This window comes from Dendropsophus ebraccatus, chromosome 4 (assembly GCF_027789765.1).
Source record: "Dendropsophus ebraccatus isolate aDenEbr1 chromosome 4, aDenEbr1.pat, whole genome shotgun sequence".
Lineage (NCBI taxonomy): Eukaryota > Metazoa > Chordata > Amphibia > Anura > Hylidae > Dendropsophus > Dendropsophus ebraccatus.
The window spans coordinates 105,370,435-105,389,560 of NC_091457.1; the positions used below are offsets into that span (position 1 = coordinate 105,370,435).

Genomic DNA, 19,126 nt, shown 5'->3' on the forward strand with positions numbered 1-19,126 from the left:
GTCTTCCGGGTTCGCGGCGTCCTCCATCATTCCGTTCGGTCTTCGGGTCTTTCCGGCGGTCCCTGTCGTCTTCTTTCGGCTATTTTCGGCTCCAGCCTCGTAATTTTCCGGATTTTGCGCTCTGCTGCCCTCTAGCGGCTGATATGTGTAATACACTTATCAGCAGCTACAGGGATGTTCAGAATGTAGAAAAAGTTTTTTTTTTTTTTTTCCAAATTTATTTTTTTTCTATTTTCCGCACCCTATCGCCGCTGAGTGTTGATCAGCATCGCACGAAAGTGCGCTGCTAATCAGCAACTCCTCCTTTTTGGCGTAGGGTGTTTTTTTTCTATATCCTACTGCCACGGTCTGCTGATAAGTGCCGCACATAAGTGCGGCATTTATCAGCAACTCCTTTGTTGGCGTAGTTTTTTTTTTTTATACTTACTGTAAAAAAAACACGTAAAAAACACTACATTACACCACACTACATTGAATAAAGTTTGAGACTACACCACTACATACCCCATATACCAATCCCCATATAAAGATGGCCCCTAGGGTGTTTTCGGCGTCAGAGGGATACGTTATTATTGCCTCCGACACCGAAACAGCCAGTGAGGATGAATGGGGGGGATCCTTCTTTCCTCCATTCATCCTCATCATCCTCATCATCCAGTGACGTATCTGGGGGTAGCGTAGCGTACGCTGCCCCCCAGACACGTCTTTTCCACTAGTACCGTCCCAATAAGAGATCACGGTATGGTGTGAAATTCTACAAACTCTGTGACAGTACCTCAGGGTACACTTACAGATTTAGGGTACGTGCACACTGCGGAATGGCGAAGGATAACCCTTCGTGCATTCCGCAGCTGGCACCCGCCGGCGGACTGATGCGGGCGCATGTCTCTACCCGTGTCATAGACTCCATTCTATGCACGGGCGGATTCCGTCGTCCATCCAAAGAATGAATACGTTGGACGGAGAGCGGAATCCGCCCGTGCATAGAATGGAGTCTATGACACGTGTGGAGACGTGCGCCTGCATCACTCCGCCGGCGGGTGCCAACTGCGGAATGCACGAAGGGTTATCTGTCACGATTCCGCAGTGTGCACGTACCCTTAGAGTGTATGTAGGAAGGGACACCCGAATGCAGCCCCCAGATGCCCCCTCCCCCCCCATCCTCGGAACAAGTGGAAAGATCGTCCGGGAACTCCATTTTGTGCTGTGGGGAGTTCTGATGTGGGCGCGCACGGATGCGCCTGCATGAGAATTCTGCAGCCCTAAAGATCATCCGACCGGTACTGCGGTACACCCCTAAGCTGATGAAGGCCATGCTTGGCCGAAACGCGTCCTTGTACCATATGTTTGCTACACTACAATAAAGAAGCATAATTTACTTGGTGAGTGCCGGCCTCTTCCTAATATCTGAACATTTTTCTCACATCGAGCACCACCGCTACGGAAGTGCCGTCTTCTACATATTTCTATGGTACTGCAGTACCGGCTGGGATGATCTTTTCTCAGACCGGCCGTTCTGTGACCCGGCCGGGTCATGGAACGGCCTGTCTCATACGTAGTATGACTATGGCCTAAAGCAGTACTCCAGCAAAAGATTTTTTTTTCAAATAAACTGGTGCCAGAAAGTTATGCAGATAGGTAAATTATTTGTATTTAAATATCTCAAGTCTTTAATTGCTTTTCAGCTGCTCTCTATCCTGCAGGCAGTGGTGTATTCCGACACGTCACCTTACTGTCTTACTGCCACCTCTGTCCATGACAGGAAATATCCAAAGCAGGAGAGGTTTTCTTTGGGGATTTGAAACTGCTCTGGACAGTTCCTGTCACTGACAGAGGTGGCAGCAGAGAGCAGTGGGTGGTCAAACTGGAAAGAGTAAACCACTACCTGCAGGACATACAACAGCTGATAAGTACTGGAAGACTTGAGATTTAAGAAGAAGTTAAAAAGAAGTTATTTACAAATCTGTATGGCTTTCTAGCACCAGTTGATTTGAAAAAATAAATAAATAAAAAAAAAATCAAAGGAGTACCCCTTTATACATCTTAATAAATTCTGCACAAAATGCTGCTCCTTAAACCACAGTGATTTAAAGCGGAGATTCCCTTTAAGCTACCACTCTGCTATTGATGTGTTGCTATTTTAATGTATGCAATAATGTGTGTGTAGTACAACTGGTTTCCTATGTGACAGGTTGGAGGCCACACATGGCCCGCACAGTGCTAATCCTCAAGCATCATTAGCCCCTGTAGCAGGAAAGACTTTAGGGTCTCTGAGATTATGGACACCTCTTATTTCTTTATTTGTATGTATGAAATTTACTTTTACTTTCATTGTTTTCGTTTCAGAATTTCGGCTGAGGGTGAATTAAAGGAAAACTCCACAGACAAAGCCCTCCAATTGAGCTTGAAGTACAACTTTGTGACTCCTCTGACCTCATTGGTTATTACCAGATTAGAGGAGAGTGATGACTCCATAACAATGGTGGCAAAGAAACCAAAAGAGGATAGTAAGTTATTAGAGGAGAATTCTAAGCCAATAACTACCTGCTTATAAGTGTATCCACTCTAGAAAACCCCCTAAGAGCTAAACACATCAGCTAAGCCATGCAAAGCATCAGTGCAAGGAAAATGTATCAGTCTGAAGTTCAGGATGTTTATCTCAGGATTGTCCTCCAGACTGGACGATTGTAGCAAACAGGTCAGGACAGATTTATAATCAGTGTAGTCTCCAGACTTAGGGTATGTGCACACTATGGAATCCTACAGCTCGCACCCGCTCGTTTCTCCGTCCTTGCCATAGACTGTATTCTATGGTCAGGTGGATTCCGCAGTCCGTACAAAGAATGAACAGGTTCATTCTTGGGACAGACGGCAGAATCTGCCTGTGCATAGAATGGAGCCTATGGCACTGCCGGAAATGCACATGGCCGCCAGAGTCCACGAGCGGGTGCGAGCTGCAGAATCTGCAACAGGTTTTCTGTCGGTTTTCCTTGTGTGCACATACCCATATACATTGTAACAAACTAGCTACTGGATGAAGTCACACGTCTTCTCACTCATTGCCATATTATTATTATTATTTATTGATAAAGCGCCCTTAATTCCAGAGCACTATACAATAAATAGGGGTAACAAGCAGGAACAATACAACATCAGGACACATTACATGAAGGCAAAAGACAGACCGGTATATGGGGGAAGAGGACCCTGCCGACGAGGGCTTACAATCTATGAGGTATGGGGAGAGAAACAGGAGGTAAATAAAGTGCAGCCAGTCAAGTGTGATACAGAATTATTATAGGTTGTAGCCTAGTTTGAATTCTGGTATTAATTCAGCTTTCACACTTAAATGGCTCACTTCGAATGGACTCACAATTGACCAGGCTTGCAAATACTGAGAAACTGAAACACTAAGTATATTACAAAGTTATAGAAAATTTTATTAGTGTAGCTTCACACCTACCGCATCGCAACTGATTTTCTGCTGCGGATCCGCAGCAGATTTGACTACATGAATGAACACAGCATTAAATCCGCACTATAAAATCCGCTGCGGATCCGCAGCAGAAAATCAGTTGCGATACGGTAGGTGTGAAGCTACCCTTTCAATAAAATATTCTTGATTTGTTCATTACTGTCATGCTAGGTTACAACCACTCTTAATGGCGGCCGTAAAGGTTCATCTGATTGGAATGCCCCCCAGATTATATGACAGCTACACATGTTGGATTTGATCAATTCCTACTAAAAATGTTCTCACCTTTGCCTTTTTTTTAAATTTATTTTCAGATGTTCCAGAGGCTTCCTCACCTTCTATTCGCACTGGTAACCTTCTTTTGCTAAAGCGATGATCCATTTACCATGTTATCACTATATTAACTATATTCTTTTGACAAAATGGAGTAAAAACATTGTGGGAGATGTGTTAATACCAGTGCATTGTGGGAGATTCATCACTTTCCAGTGCTTCATCCACCAGGTTCATCAATAGGGTGGACCTGGTCACTTGGGCTGTATTCACACCTTGCGTTTTTACTGAGACTATAATCAGCACTATTATGGTAAAATAATGCCATTTATAGCATGATTTCTGCTACATTGTTACAAAACCACAGCGAAAACACCGCAACACTGCAATATGTGAACAAAGCCTTAAAGTGTCACTGTCGTGAATTTTTTTTTTGCAGAAATCAATAGTCCAGGCGATTTTAAGAAACTTTGTCATTGGGTTTATTAGCCGAAAAATGCATTTTTATCATGAAAAAGCAGTTTGAAGCTCTCCTATGGAGAGAGCTAAATAAAAGACCAAAACAGGGCAACAAAGAGTTAATCTACAAATACCTCACCCTTTATCTCCTCTGACAGTCACCAGGACCTCTCTGAGCTCTGGTTACAGCTGTCACTCAGCTCTGTGCCTGTAATCCCTTTGTTCTCAGCTTTCTGCTGCCAGCTAACTCCCTTCTCCCTCCTTCCCCTTCCCCTCTCTATAGGAACAGACAGAGTGTGACTGATGCAACAAGTCACAATTTCCTGATTTTTTGCAGTGGATGGAAAAGAGGATGAAGGGGGGACCTGGGAAAAGGCTTTTTAAATGCAGATAATGGCATATTTGGCTAATAAACCCAATTACAGTTTCTTAAAATCGCCTGGGCTATTGATTTCTGCAAAAAAAAAAAAATACAACAGTGACTCTTTAAGTGTTGTAATATTTAGATACATTCCATGTAGCTGCATTACTTAGTTTGCAGCTAATGGTAAACTTTACTATAGCAACCAGTGTCAAGCAGCTGCTGCAAAAGCACATAAGAACATAAGGTACATCAAAACGGGCAGAGATGCATATGGCGAAAATATAATTCATTACTTTCCTGGTTAACTCATCTACATAGACTTAGAAAGATATGATCCTACAGTCGTGCACTGGATTTTCCATGGCATAGCATTAGCATTATATATTATACAGACATCTGATTTAATGTCACTCTCTATATTGTCTTCTAGAGGTGCTGGAAAACTCTGTTGACATCAGCCATGTTAGTGGATAATAAGCTTTTATTCAGATCATTCTCTTTTCCTTGTAGTCTCGTCATTTGCCCGTACAGCAGCCAAGATAAAGACATTGAAACCAATACGTTTAGGTGAGATCTTCACAAATGTTGTGGAAATGCTGTTCTCTGCCTGGCTAGCTGGGGATGTAACACTGCACAGCTAAATAGGTTTGCCATTAAGAAGTCTCTGTAATCTGGGTGACAGCCTCCTGGACCAGCTGTAAAGCTGCCCACATTGGCTGTCCTTAGCTTCCCACTAACAGATAGGACAGAAAAAGATCTGGACGCTGATTAGATCTAAAATATCCAGTATGGCCAAATACCCTTTATATTAATAGATGCAACTTTTTGTGCTGATTCATTTTGAAATATATCATTATTATGACTTTTTCTGATACAGAGCTCTAGACCATGCAGAGTCATTAGTGTTACGTTATAAAATTCTGTCTGTCCGCCTGCAGCAACCACTAGGCCTAGGAGCTCGCTGCATACACCTGCCTAATACTGTGTAGGTGCCCCTTGTGCACTATAAAAGCTCTGACAGGGTGAAGCATTTATTTCATAAGAGGCATCTGCAATGAAGAGGTTAGAGGCAGATCCATTAAAGTGTACCTGTCATTATAAAAAAACTATTGACATGTCATAGAGCAGTCATGTCAAACTCTGGCCCACGGGGCCATTATTTTTGGCCTGCCCGGCAATTCAGAGTTTGAATTACATCTGGCCCACCATGGCTACTATAAACGAGACTATGGGGGAGGGACGGCTACTGTATGAGACTATGAGGAGTGGCTACTATAAACAAGACTATGGGGGAGGGCTGTCTACTATATGAGACTATGGGGGTGGCTACTATATAACAGACTATGGGGGAGGGTTGGCTACTATATAAGAGACTATGAGGAGAGCTGGCTACTATATGAGACTATGAGGGAGGGCTGGCTACTATATGAGACTATGGGGGAGGGCTGGCTACTATATGAGACTATGGGGAGGGCTGGCTACTATATAAGAAACTATGGGGGAGGGCTGGCTACTATATGAGACTACTGGGGAGGGCTGTCTACTATATGAGACTATGGGGAGGGCTGGCTACTATTTAAGAGACTATGGGGAGGGCTGGCTACTATTTGAGACTATGGGGAGGGCTGGCTACTATATAAGAAACTATGGGGGAGGGCTGGCTACTATATGAGAGACTACTGGGGAGTGCTGGCTACTACATGAGACTACTGGGGAGGGCTGGCTACTATATGAGACTACTGGGGAGAGCTGGCTACTTTATGAGACTATTGGGTAGGGCTGGCTACTATATGAGACTATTGGGGAGGGCTGGCTACTATATGAGACTATTGGGGAGGGCTGGCTACTATATAAGAGACTACAGGGGAAGGCTGGCTACTATATAAGAGACTATGTGAGAGGGCTGGCTACTATATAAGAGACTATGGGGGTGAGTTGGCTACTATATGAGACTATTGGGGAGGGCTGGCTACTATATGAGACTACTGAGGAGGGCTGGCTACTATATGAGACTACTGGGGAGGGCTGGCCACTATATAAGAGACTACAGGGGAGGGCTGGCTACTATATAAGAGACTATGGGGGAGGGCTGGCTACTATATAAGAGACTATGGGGGTGAGTTAGCTACTATATAAGAGACTATGGGGGTGAGTTGGCTACTATATGAGACTATGGGGAGGGCTTGCGACTATATGAGACTATTGGGGAGGGCTGGCTACTATATAAGAGACTACAGGGGAGGGCTGGCTACTATATAAGAGACTATGTGGGAGGGCTGGCTACTATATAAGAGACTATGGGGTGAGTTGGCTACTATATGAGACTATTGGGGAGGGCTGGCTACTATATGAGACTACTGGGGAGGGCTGGCTACTATATAAGAGACTACAGGGAAGGGCTGGCTACTATATAAGAGACTATGGGGGAGGGCTGGCTACTATATAAGAGACTATGGGGGTGAGTTGGCTACTATATGAGACTATGGGGGAGGGCTTGCGACTATATGAGACTACAGGGGAGAGCTGGCTACTGTAGGAGACTTTTGGAGAGGGCTGGCTACTATAGGAGACTATTGGGGAGGGCTGGCTACTATATAGGACACTTGGGGGGCTGGCTACTATTTGGGCACTTATTCAGGCTCTACTGGGAAGGCTGGCTACTATGTTGGGCAATTTTGGTTGGGTTGGCTACTACATGGGGCAATATTGGGGGGGGGGGGGGTTTGGCTATTCCATGGGTTGGGGTTTAATCATATCATAGCAATTTATCATGTCATTTATCATAGTGCTCAGCGGAGGGAGACGCACACCACTGACAGTGCCAAGACCGCCGCATTCGCACTTCAATAATTATCAAGGTTGGCCCGCGACTTTGTCCAAGTTTTTAATTTTGTCCCACTGTGTATTTGAGTTTGACACCACTGTCATTGAGTCATGTCAAAAGTTTTGATAAGTCCGGGTTTCAGTGCTCAAACCCGTAGCAATCGAGAGATAGAGCCGGGAGAGGGCCGCGCTGCAGTGCATCCACTCGGCGCTCTGAATTAAAAAAAAAGTGTCAGACTTATAATGGGCTCCTATGGAGCATGACTCTTTTTTTAAAACTCAGAGTGGGCAGCGGACATGCTGTCGCTGCGGTCCTCTCCCTGATCAGTACGGGTCTACGCACTCAGACCTGGACTGATCAAAACTTTTGACGTCTCTGTGACATGGGTATCACGAGTTCAACAGCATCCAATCTTGAAAAGTCTTTATTAAGTTCACAAGCCGAGATATGACGTTTTGACTCGCTATGAGTCTTTGACAAATGTCATATCTTGAAGATAAAGACTTGAAGATTTTTCAGGATTGGATGCTGTTGGACTCGTGATACCCCCGTACTTACACCCACTTACGGGGGACAGTGGGCCCCAGCGTGCATCCGACAGAGTGCATACATAGAGATCAATTGGTGCTGCTTGTACTCCATTTTCCACTTTTTGTCTCTTTGACAGGTACACTTTACACTTTAAGTCCTTTAAGCATTTTAAAGGAGTATTCCTATTTTCAACTAAAATAGGTAAACCTGTAGGGATTGTCAAGTTAAATATGTTTGCAAGTACATTAATTTAGCAGACTTGCGTCTTTCTTCTTATATGCGGCTCTTTCACTCCCAGTGTTGACATCTTGTCTAGGTTACCGACCACCACTCTGCTCTAAAAGTAGTGGTCTGCCTGGTATATGTACAGCTATAATTATACATATTTATATATGTTATACAGTATATTTATGCTTTCTCTCTATACATATAATAATACACAGTGGTGCCTTGGATTACGAGCCTGTGCTTGTAATCCAAATCCACTCTTAAACCAAAGCAAATTTTCCCATAAGAAATCACTGATATGCAGACAATTGGTTCCACACCCCAAAAATAATGATTTTTTTAATTCTAAATAACATGTAGAACAAATGAAACAAACAATGAGAAACAGCAGAATATGTCATATTATCAGTTACTGTACAGTATAGCAATCAGCATATGGAGTATAATGTATAGTAGGTGCATAAATAGGATAACACAGCAGCAGTTTGTAGATACAGGATGGAACTTCAGATCCCCATGATGCAGTAGCATAGTACAACAGGCTAGAATAGATAAGCAGGGCTGGATCTGCCATGATTTAGAAGGCGAGAGAGACTTCCTGGGTCAGAGTACAGGGCTGTAGACCCCGCTATACTGACCATGCCCCTCCCTCACTCCCCCTCCCACCCAGTACAGGGAGCACTTAAACCAAAGCAATGCTCTTAAACCAAGTTACAATTTTGAAAAACTGTGAGCTCTTCTTGCAAAACCCTCTTAATCCGAGTTACTCTTAAACTGAGGTACCACTGTATATATATATATATATATATATATATATATATATATATATATATATGCCAGACCACTGCTTTCAAAGCAGTTTTAAAGCAGAGCAGTGGTCTGTAATATGGACAAGGAGCTGTCAACAATGGGGGAAAAGGGCGGACTATCAGTAGAAGGAGGCAAGTTTGATAAATGAATGTATTTATAAAAAATATTGATAAATCCCTTATGAGTGTATATTATTGAATCAATATCATTCATTTCATCTATCAGTGGTTTTAATGTTATGGCTGATTGATGTAAATAATTCCCAGTAATAACAGTAATAACATAATAGCAGTAAGCTGAGTAGCACCCTCTACCATAGCTGTGGTAGCATGCAGGTAGAATTCTGTAATCACTACATATTCATTGTACTGACTTTTTTTCCCACTTGATTCTTTTCAGATTGCTCATGGTACCACCTGCTTCTTAGCGTCGCTTCTATCCCAGAGAAGATTTGTCTTGGAATTTCTGAGCCTCTTGATGGAATTATAAATTTATTTCACAATTCAGTCAAAGGTAATATATACAGTATGTGCTAATCATGTGCAAGATAATTCATATACTCCAGGGAAAATGCCATGACCCGGCTTATGGACCAATCAGCGACTGGAGTGGCGTCCCACCCTAGTCACTGATTGGCTGAGCGGGTAAGGAATCATCAGAGTTGTGACATTGCTGGAGCAGGAGATTGCCGACTCTGGCGGGGGTCCCAGATTGGTGTGACAGTGCTACAGAGGCACAGGGAGAGGTAAGTAGGGTTTGTTTATTATTTTCTTTCCTGCCCCAGACTGCTCACATTTTTTTTTATTTCCTCCAGACTTCTCCTTAAATTAGCTGTACGGTGCTCACACTACAAATGGCAAAACAGGCTCCCAAAACTGAATGGGACAGACATGAGGTGGAGACTGAAACATGGGAAATGGGAGAACACCCTAAGGGTACGTGCACACAACGGAATGGCGATAGATAACCCGTCGGGCATTCCACAGCTCACACCCGCTCGCGGACTGTGGTGGGCACGCACGTATCCACCCGTGTCATAGACTCCATCCTATGCACGAGCGGATTCTGTTGTGCGCCCAAAGAATGAACAGGTCATTCTTTAAACAGAGGCCAGAATCCGCCCGTGCATAGAATGGTGTCTATGACACAGGCGGAGACGCGCGTGCCCACCACAGTCCGTGAGCGGGTGTGAGCTGTGGAATGCCCGACGGGTTATCCATCGCCATTCCGTAGTGTGCACGTACCCTATTATCGTAGAGGGAGAATAAAGGTTACTCCCATTACAAGCCTCTTATATAATCCTATATAGTTCATCTATAAGCATTTTCCTAGTACAGTACAATAAATTCCTTTAATCTGGCATCCACTGATGCAGTAATTCTGATAAACCAGCACTTATTTCTAGGCAATTATTGCAATATAATACAAAATTTACCAGGTCCACTTGATGCCAGAGTAAAGGAACTGTACTATAATGTTATATAAACATTATATGTACTATAAAGTCCAGTGCAATGAGGAAACATTTGTGACAATTATACAGATTTATGTCAAGTATCTGCATAGAAATGACAGTATTTTTGTTTTCTTGGTAATCTAGAGCAGTTTAGTTGTGAACATCTAATATCTCCAATGGTCTAAGGTAACATAAAGGTGAATATTGAAATACATTGGGTACATTAAGATACCAAAATATATTTTTGGCAAATTTGAATTCTGATATTAAAGGGGTTTTCTAGGAATCCCAGTGCATAAAATAATAAAAGTCAACATACTTAACTCCCCCACTTCCCCAGCATTGCAGCTATATCTTCTGGTCACCTCTCCTGTATTGTTCTCCCTTGTTCCAATGACTTCCCACTCCTGATCAGCCAATCAAGGAGCAGAGTGGGGGAGCAGGACATCAATGGAAGATTAAGAACAACACCGAGCAGTTACTGGAAGCGATCACAGCTGTAGTGCTAGGGGAGTGGATGAGGTGAGTGTGTGTGTACTTTTGTTGGTTTTTACAATGCACAGGGAGACATAGGGTTAACTATTGAAAAATATTCAATGAAAGAGGTTTTCCACAAAATCCCAACATAATTTGTACTGCAGGAATCACACTTAATGGGAAACTTTCTGAAGATAAAGATGGCTTTGATAAAGTTGGGCTTGTGCACAAGAAGAAGATGATGTCCATAGAGGTAACAGCCGAGAACATTACAGTGACGAGAGGTGAAGATACACAAGTTCACCCATGGACATCAGCGCTGCAAGGACTACGGTAAAACCACAAACAGTGTAACCAACAGAGATACCAAAACTATGTATTAATATTCTTAAAGGGAAATCTGCTGTAACAATGAATATTGGGATACACAACAATTTTGGCCATGGTCATTTGCACTGTCAAAGATCACCATGTAGCACTGCAGGGATACGGGGATAGAGCTGCATCGTAACCAAGGAAAGTGAATGACATTCTCTGATGTCACAGGAGGCCTGGCTGGATCTTGTCTCTGAACTGTATTCACCATTTCTGACCAGTCACTCCAGTCTACATCACCATCTCCCTGAGCAGACAAGGAGTCAAAGAGCAGGTGCTGCAACTTCACTGATTGTGCAGTAGTCTGCAGAGAAATGAGTTGTTCTTCAACAGCACTGGGGGTGGCGAGTAGGCAGGGTGGGAGGAATGCGATGAAGAGTTGAGGGAAAGCAATACATTCTGGGACTTGTAGTACTGAACAACTGCTGGACCAGAAGTACAAGTGCAAAATACAGAAATACATACTGTACATTCTTCCGCAGCATGTTTAGTTTTTACTTGATGTTGGAGTACCCCTTTAACAAACAACTCACTCTCACAGCTTTCTTCAAGCCTCCCTTACATACAACAAATACATACAAGACAGAATATTTTTATACCCTTATTTCCTCTGAATATAAGGTATAGGATAAATTAATATTGTATAGGCCAGTCATATCTGCTTGCCCCAGAAAGGACAATATATTATTTTAATAAAAATTTACTCTGTGTATTTCTGTTCAGGGTTATAAAGAAAGAAGGAGATACATTAGTAGCGTCATTGGAACCTGGACTGAAGGTCATAATTTATTTGGTAAAACATCTGGATCTCCTCAAGCTTTATGTGGAAAGCAAAAGAAAAGACTCCAACTACACCATTGGACTAGCCAGTATGTGCTCACCTGTCCAGCGTACTTACATATTTGGTGGCTTTGGTGATACATTAAGCTAGCTAGGTTTCCATTCAGCAGTCTAGGAAAGCTTGGTGATAAACCCCTGAAAGCTTAATCAGTGTCACCCAGCTTTTCCAGATACAGATATAACTTGTAATGCTTGCCTTAATGGCATAATCTTCTTGTGTTTTCAGGCCATGTGACAAGTGATGAGAACATCATTGTAAAATTCAGTGACATCAGCATCCAGGGGAAAAGCTTTCCTTCCAGTCGGTAAGAAGCAAATAGCACTTGATGTTTTCCTAAATGTGTAGAGGAAATTGAAATTTCCTGGCTTTTTTTGCAAATCTTAAAGTAGAAAGAAAAATCAAACAGAATTGTATAGAAACATATTTTATGTATTATAACTTTTATGTTAATGGTATCACAGTTTTCCTAAGACACGCACCAAAATATTACTTCTGGTGAAAAAAAAACTACCTCCTAAGTGCAAGAAAATTAGCCAGGAGAGGCATTCCAACATGTAGTGTGGAGAGGCAGTCTACTGTGTAGCATGAAGGTGCAGTCTTCTCTGTAGCATGGAAAAGCAGTCTACTCTGTAGCATGGAGGTGCAGTCTTCTGTGTAGCATTAAGGTGCAGGCTACTGTATAGCACAAAAATGCAGTCCACTGTATAGCATGAATGTGCAGTCTACTGTATAGCATGAAGGTGCAAGGTACAGTATATTGTGCATATTGTAGCATGGAGGTGCATTCAACTGGGCAACACAGACACTACTTGGCAGCACGGCTAGTCAGTCTACTCACAAACATTACAGAAAACACTAAGTGGAAGTCCTAAGGGCCTATTACACGGCATGGTAATATTGGCCGAACACAGATGTGTGAATCCAGACTTAGGGCCCTATTCCAACGGACGATTATCGTTCAGATTATCGTTAAATTGTTCGAATCTAAATGATAATCGTTCGGTTGAAATGCAGTTAACGAATAACGACCGAACGAGAAATCGTTAATCGCTTTATAAGACCTGGGCCTATTTTTATCGTTGCTCGTTCGCAAAACGTTCGCATGTCATTCGCATTGAATAAGACATCGTTCAGGCGTTTGCAATAGATACGAACGCAATAGCGAAGAAATAGCGAAGAAAAAATGATTGCAATTACGATCATAAATAACGATTATCGTTCCATGGAAATGAGTGAACGTTTTCAGGTCTTTCGCAATAGCGGTCGTTTGAGATCGTTAATCGTTAACGATTATGCAAACGATAATCGTCCAGTGGAATAGGGCCCTTAGAAGCAGTCTAAAACATAAGGTCACTATTATGCATCCTGTAATTATATTTTTCAGATTACCCTGATTCTGTATTCTCTCTCCGTTTCAGCTCCTGCTCTTGTGATGTCACTTCCTTTGGAGTAAAAAACCAAGGCTGTTGTGTGGCATTTACAGTTGAATCTGATGATCTGACTGCAGGAACAAGTAACATTGTACAAAATATCTTTGATATTCCTCCTGCTTATCATGAACAGACCTGAATATATAAACTAGGATAAACTAGTACTCACCCCAAGACACACAGGGAATAAAGAATTATGAATCCATGACTGTAATTGTTTCCTGTGAATTATTAACAAATGCTCAATATAATACTCAATATATCAGCATGGTCGATATCACCATACTCAAGATGATATATAACCACAGAAAACCACCTTTTGCAATATGTAGTGGATTGTAAGTGCCACATGTGGTATGTTAGTGGCACATGTGGCATAGTGTTAGTATGTTAGTGGCACATGCGGTATGTAGTGGGTATGTTAGCGGAACATGCAGCATAGTGCGGGTATGTTAGTGGCACATGCGGTATGTAGTGGGTATGTTATAGGCACATGCAATATGTAGTGGGTATGTTAGTGGCACATGTGGTATGTAGTGGGTTTAACATAATGGTGTATGACTGCTGCTTCCCTCTGACCCCTGAATAAACACCTTCACAGACAGCTGCTCTAGGTAGCTGGCACTAGTACCAGCACCAGCAGGTTTGCAGCCACCTGGGGAGTTGTGTGTAGCGGGAGAGTTAACTGATTAACCTCTTCTTTACTGATACAGTGTTCTTTATTGCCATTGGCGATCATGTCATTCAGATGCCATAGGTAAATATACAGTACTGTATACTCTTTACATGTCATGGTCACAATCCGGCTGCGACGTGAAGAGTCTATTCCTTCTTACAGAACTGGTGAAATTTAGTCCTTTTTCACTTTTGATGATAAGTATTCTATGGGATTGAGGTCTCAAATTTGTGAATACCTTCACTTTGTTGTCCTTAAGTCATTTTGCCACAACTTTAGAAGTATGCTTGGGGTTGTTGTCCATGTGAAAGAGACACATTTACTCCTAACTTTATTTTAAAGTGAATCTGTACCAGCATGTAACCACCCTCAAACCGCCAGTACCGCATTGTACAGGGCCTTTTTCCTGGTGCCAGTATTTTGGAAAAAGGGAAGTTTTATTTCTACGCTGTGGGGAGTCAATGTGACATGGCCTAGAGCATTTGTGTCTAAGGCCTGCAGCCCAGGGGTGTGCTGGCAGTGTCTCTGTGCCATGCTGCCTGTGCCGGAAGATGACAGAAGAACGAGCACTACCAGGAGAGTAGCTTCTAGGGGAACGGGTGACCAGTGAATTTAACTTATTTTGTTTTTTCCCCCAAGCTGGTTTAATTTTCAGGGCTAGCCTATAAGTGTCCAGGGCTTGGACATTTATGCTTAGCTACTCCCCTAGTGAAAAATGAAATTACCTCTTTTCTAAATGTTGGAAACATTTGTTTCAGAGGGTGTGTAAGACTACTCAAATCTAGATCCACTGAACTGGGCAGAAAAGGCCGGAGTCTTGGCTGGACACGTTACCTTGGTGTTCATAGGATTTGTGGGGACCAAGAACATCAATGATATTTGTCCCCCTTCTGGTGACAGACAGACCCTAATAGGATACATCAAGGTTCATTGTTAGAAGGTCAGTATGGCCGACAGTGACGGACTGGCCCACCGGAGGACCGGAGAATCCTCTGGTGGGCCCCCAGCTTTAGAACCTGCACAAACACTGACTGACATGTTGTTTCTCACTTGTTCTTTATTGGTGGGCCCCCAGGATCATTCCCTCTGGTGGGCCCCAGGTACCTCAGTCCAACACTGATGGCCGATATTTAAGAGGGGCATTCTGGGGAAATTGATCCTGCTCTGTCAGCTGCGGATTGGTAAAGAAAGCAGCAAATAATTCTTTAGGATATCTTGTTCAGCTGGAAGCCAGGCACAGTCTGCAGTTCACTCGCAAAGTGCTTACATATTATATCATCAGACCTCTACAGTATTTGGAAATACCACATGCTTGTTTTGTTCCTTCTCCAATGCACCGTGGGGGGTTTGCTTTGTGTACGGTATGTCATGTAGTTGTACTACCTTGGTAAGGTTTTTCTGGTAACAGTTATGGATATACAACATCCCTGCTTGCAAAAATCATTGTATAATCTTACAAATATGACAATTCATTCTATAATTTAAAAACCTTTTAAAAGAACCACATAGATGTACATATTTCCTCTTAAATAAAACTAGACTAGAAGCCCTTCGTTTGTTGTTTCGGACATTGTGGATACTCTGATTCCTATTTCCTGATTAGGCCCTGAGGCTCCTTTTCCCTCATTAGAGGACTTTAGCACTATGGCTATGTTCATACACTGTAGACAGACTTTCTGCCGTTAAGTGACGGACGTCCTATAAAAATGGCCGTTATTTCAATGATGTGTGAACATAGCCCATAAATAGTAAGTGCTTCTGGTACAAGTTTTGCATAGAAGCTCATAGAAGCTTAACATTAGCTTGTTTTTCTCATGATACCCGATTAATTAACAGGCTAGATAGGTTACATTTTAATAAATACTTTATTAATCAAGTTAGGCAAAAAGTAATAAAACAACCAGAGACAATAAAATAAGACAGTAAATTAACATGATTAAAAGAACAGGAAGAATGCAAGAAGTCAGATGCAACTTCCATCCACTAGGGATATAGGGGGAGATTTTTTAAGGTTGCACCCTTGGCACACTCCTAAAAGAAGAGGCAGAGGGGTGGGGGGGTCTAAGACAGGGAGAAGGTGTAGCCTAATCCTTTATCAAGGTTTATCAAGGCATAAACCATGCAAAAATATGGGGCAGGTGTAGTTCTTTGGGCAAATCTGACTGGGAAAAAGGGGGCGGGGCTTTAGTTAAGATTGGCGTGACGACTGTCACCAATAGCATACAAAAATAATAACAATGTGTGTGTCTGTGTGGGGTTTAAGGCTTAGTGAATCTGTTGTCCTTTGAAACCTATTAGCTATAAAATAGCAGAAAAATTGATCCCCTTATGTTTTATGTTTTCACAATTATGCCCCCATTTGGCTTAGGAATTGGTGCTTGTTCATTTTGATCAGTTACTTTATGTTTGCAGATATAGGGAGCCATGAGCAGGGTTTTTACTGCTCATGTGGAATAGTTACCAACTGAGCTTGGGCTATGGGGTGCCTGTCAGTGCCCTGGCACTGTACATACAAATGCCTGACGCAAACTATAAATACAATCTTTTACACTTAACGGCTTAGCTCACATAACATCTTTTTTTGGCCATTTCGCCGGCCTTTTTGTGGATGGCCGTCATTTTGGTGGCAAAATACAGACATTTTATGCAAATTATGTCCAAAATTTGCATAAAAGGACTGCATTTTGGTGCCAAAATTACATCTTTCCAAAAAAATGGCAGCAAAACAGCCTAAGACATTGCGGGAACATAGTATTAAAGTCATTTTACTACCACTTAAAACTTACTCATATCATGTAAGATGGTAAACTCATTGAATATATGGAACGGATGGCTTTTTTGACAGCTTCTTTGAGGTCTTTGTTTCTGATACTATATATCAGGGGATTAAGTAAAGGGTTAATGAGGGCATATGTCAAGGACACCACCCTGTTAACAGTAAAAAGATTACTTGTGGTGGGCACAAAATAAATGAAAATAATAGACCCATAGAAAATAAACACTACAGTGAGATGAGCAGAGCAGGTTGAGAAGGCTTTAAGCTTTCCATGTCTGGTCTGGATCCTGAGAATGGTGCTGAAGATGCGAATATATGGGACAAATGTAATGGCAAAGGCCCCAATTCCAAAACTTCCACCTACAGTTAATGAGACAAAGATGTTTATAAAGGTGTCATTGCAAGAGATCTGGAGCAAATGGGGTAGGTCACAGAAGAAGTTGTGGATGATGTTTGGACCACAGAAAGTCAACCTAAGTAAAAATAATGTTTGAACCAGTGAATAGAAAAACCCAAGAACCCAAACCCCAGAGGCCATCTGGATACAAACCGTCCAAGACATAATTTGAATGTAATGCAGAGGCCTGCAGATGGCAATGTATCTGCAGAGAGCAAGAAGAGCTCGGCACTTGCCAAGTAGATGAAGAAGAAGACTTGGGCTGTGCAGGCTGGAATAGATATTGAGTGGATGTTGGTGACCAAGTCAAGGAGCATTCTAGGACCCGTCACTGATGAGTAGCAGATATCTATAAAGGCCAGGTTTCCAAGGAAGAAGTACATTGGAGTATAAAGCTGGGTGTCAGTGAAGACAAAGATGATAATCAGGAAGTTAATGATGACAGTCAATGCATATATAAAGAAGAAAACAACAAAAAGATGTAAGTTGTTTATATTGTCTGGGAGGCCAATGAGGAGAAACCCAGTTACCTTGGTCAAATTCTTCATTGCTTTGTTTTTTAATACTCCCTATGCCTAGAAACCTTAATGGCAAGGGTCAAAGAACTAGCGGACGTAAGAGGCAGTCTTTTCAACTTTCTGATTCATGTTATTTCATGTTGATAATGTTGAATTATTGCTACCCGACTGATATAGACATATCCAGATCCTCAGCTTCCCAGGAGATATGAAGAGCTGTAATTTGCAAGTCAATTCCCAGAGTGTTAATCATAATTTTAGGTTTTCTGTTTGTTACTTGAGATTTCACATAATGTTCCTGGATTAAATTGTAACAAATCTCAATAATTTAAAGTTATAATTTTATTCACAGAATGCACCTATGGATTGTCAGTCATGTAAATCTCTAAGGAGTCTATTTTTTTTTTAAATGCACAGTTGTTCACAAAAATCAGTGTTGGGTTGTGGACTTTTGTATGTGAGATGACACGAAACCCCCACCAACATCTCCTTGTGAATGGAGTTTACCTGCTGTGAATAGCAGTAGAAGCTGATTGGTGGAGAAGTAATTGATAATTCTTATGCTACGTTTACACGGAACGATAATTCGCCCGATCGTACGATTAACGATGTCAGAGTAAAGTTTGTTTTTTTTTCATAACGATCAGCGTTTAGACGGTACAATATATCGTACGGAAATTTGTTTTGCGATCGTTTTGCGATCGCTTAAAGCCTATCTCACACGTTGCTGAAATCGGCGAACGACTGTTCACATGGAATTTTTTTGCGAACGATCAACGACGATTTATAAACCTGTTAAAAGATCAATCGTTGATCGTTCGCTGCGTTTACACGTACGATTATCGTTCAAATTTGACCATTATCATGCAAATTCGCACGATAATGTGTAAACGCAGCACTAGGCTCCTACTACACAGGGGAATTATTTGCCTAATCAGACTTCTGAAAGTAGATCCTGGCAAGGATCCATGGACCAAATAACCCCCTTTGTGGCTGAGCGCAGGAGATTTTTTATTCAAATACCGCATTGATCAGATCGCAGTTGTGGCCGGTGTCATTGACACTACTACAGTGTCATACAATAGATGAGCTTTATTTAAGGTATGCAACGCGTTACGGCCTGTGCATGCTATCAGGCCTTTCTCAAGCAAGCATCAGGCCTTTCTCAAGCAACTTTTTTTTAATAATAGAGACATAATCACACTTCATTTCCCTC

At 42.1% G+C, this 19,126-nt stretch overlaps 1 protein-coding gene and 1 pseudogene across 2 annotated transcripts in view; one reads left to right on the forward strand and one right to left on the reverse strand.

The window, feature by feature from the left end:
* LOC138788591 (inter-alpha-trypsin inhibitor heavy chain H3-like) overlaps positions 1-13,751 on the forward strand; it is a 36,238-nt gene extending 22,487 nt beyond the window's left edge. The window contains exons 13-21 of one of the 2 annotated variants that reach the window (XM_069966622.1): positions 2,347-2,507; positions 3,790-3,825; positions 5,082-5,138; positions 7,358-7,429; positions 9,364-9,477; positions 11,062-11,230; positions 11,996-12,141; positions 12,339-12,417; positions 13,532-13,751. In XM_069966622.1, coding sequence (XP_069822723.1) covers positions 2,347-2,507; positions 3,790-3,825; positions 5,082-5,138; positions 7,358-7,429; positions 9,364-9,477; positions 11,062-11,230; positions 11,996-12,141; positions 12,339-12,417; positions 13,532-13,682 — 985 coding nt within the window. In that variant the 3' untranslated portion in view covers positions 13,683-13,751. The remainder of the gene's footprint in view (positions 1-2,346; positions 2,508-3,789; positions 3,826-5,081; positions 5,139-7,357; positions 7,430-9,363; positions 9,478-11,061; positions 11,231-11,995; positions 12,142-12,338; positions 12,418-13,531) is intronic. The other variant, XM_069966623.1, reaches the window with a different exon arrangement.
* A 3,254-nt stretch (positions 13,752-17,005) lies between these two features.
* Positions 17,006-17,940, reverse strand: LOC138789310 (olfactory receptor 5V1-like; annotated as a pseudogene).
* Between the last annotated feature and the right edge of the window lie 1,186 nt (positions 17,941-19,126).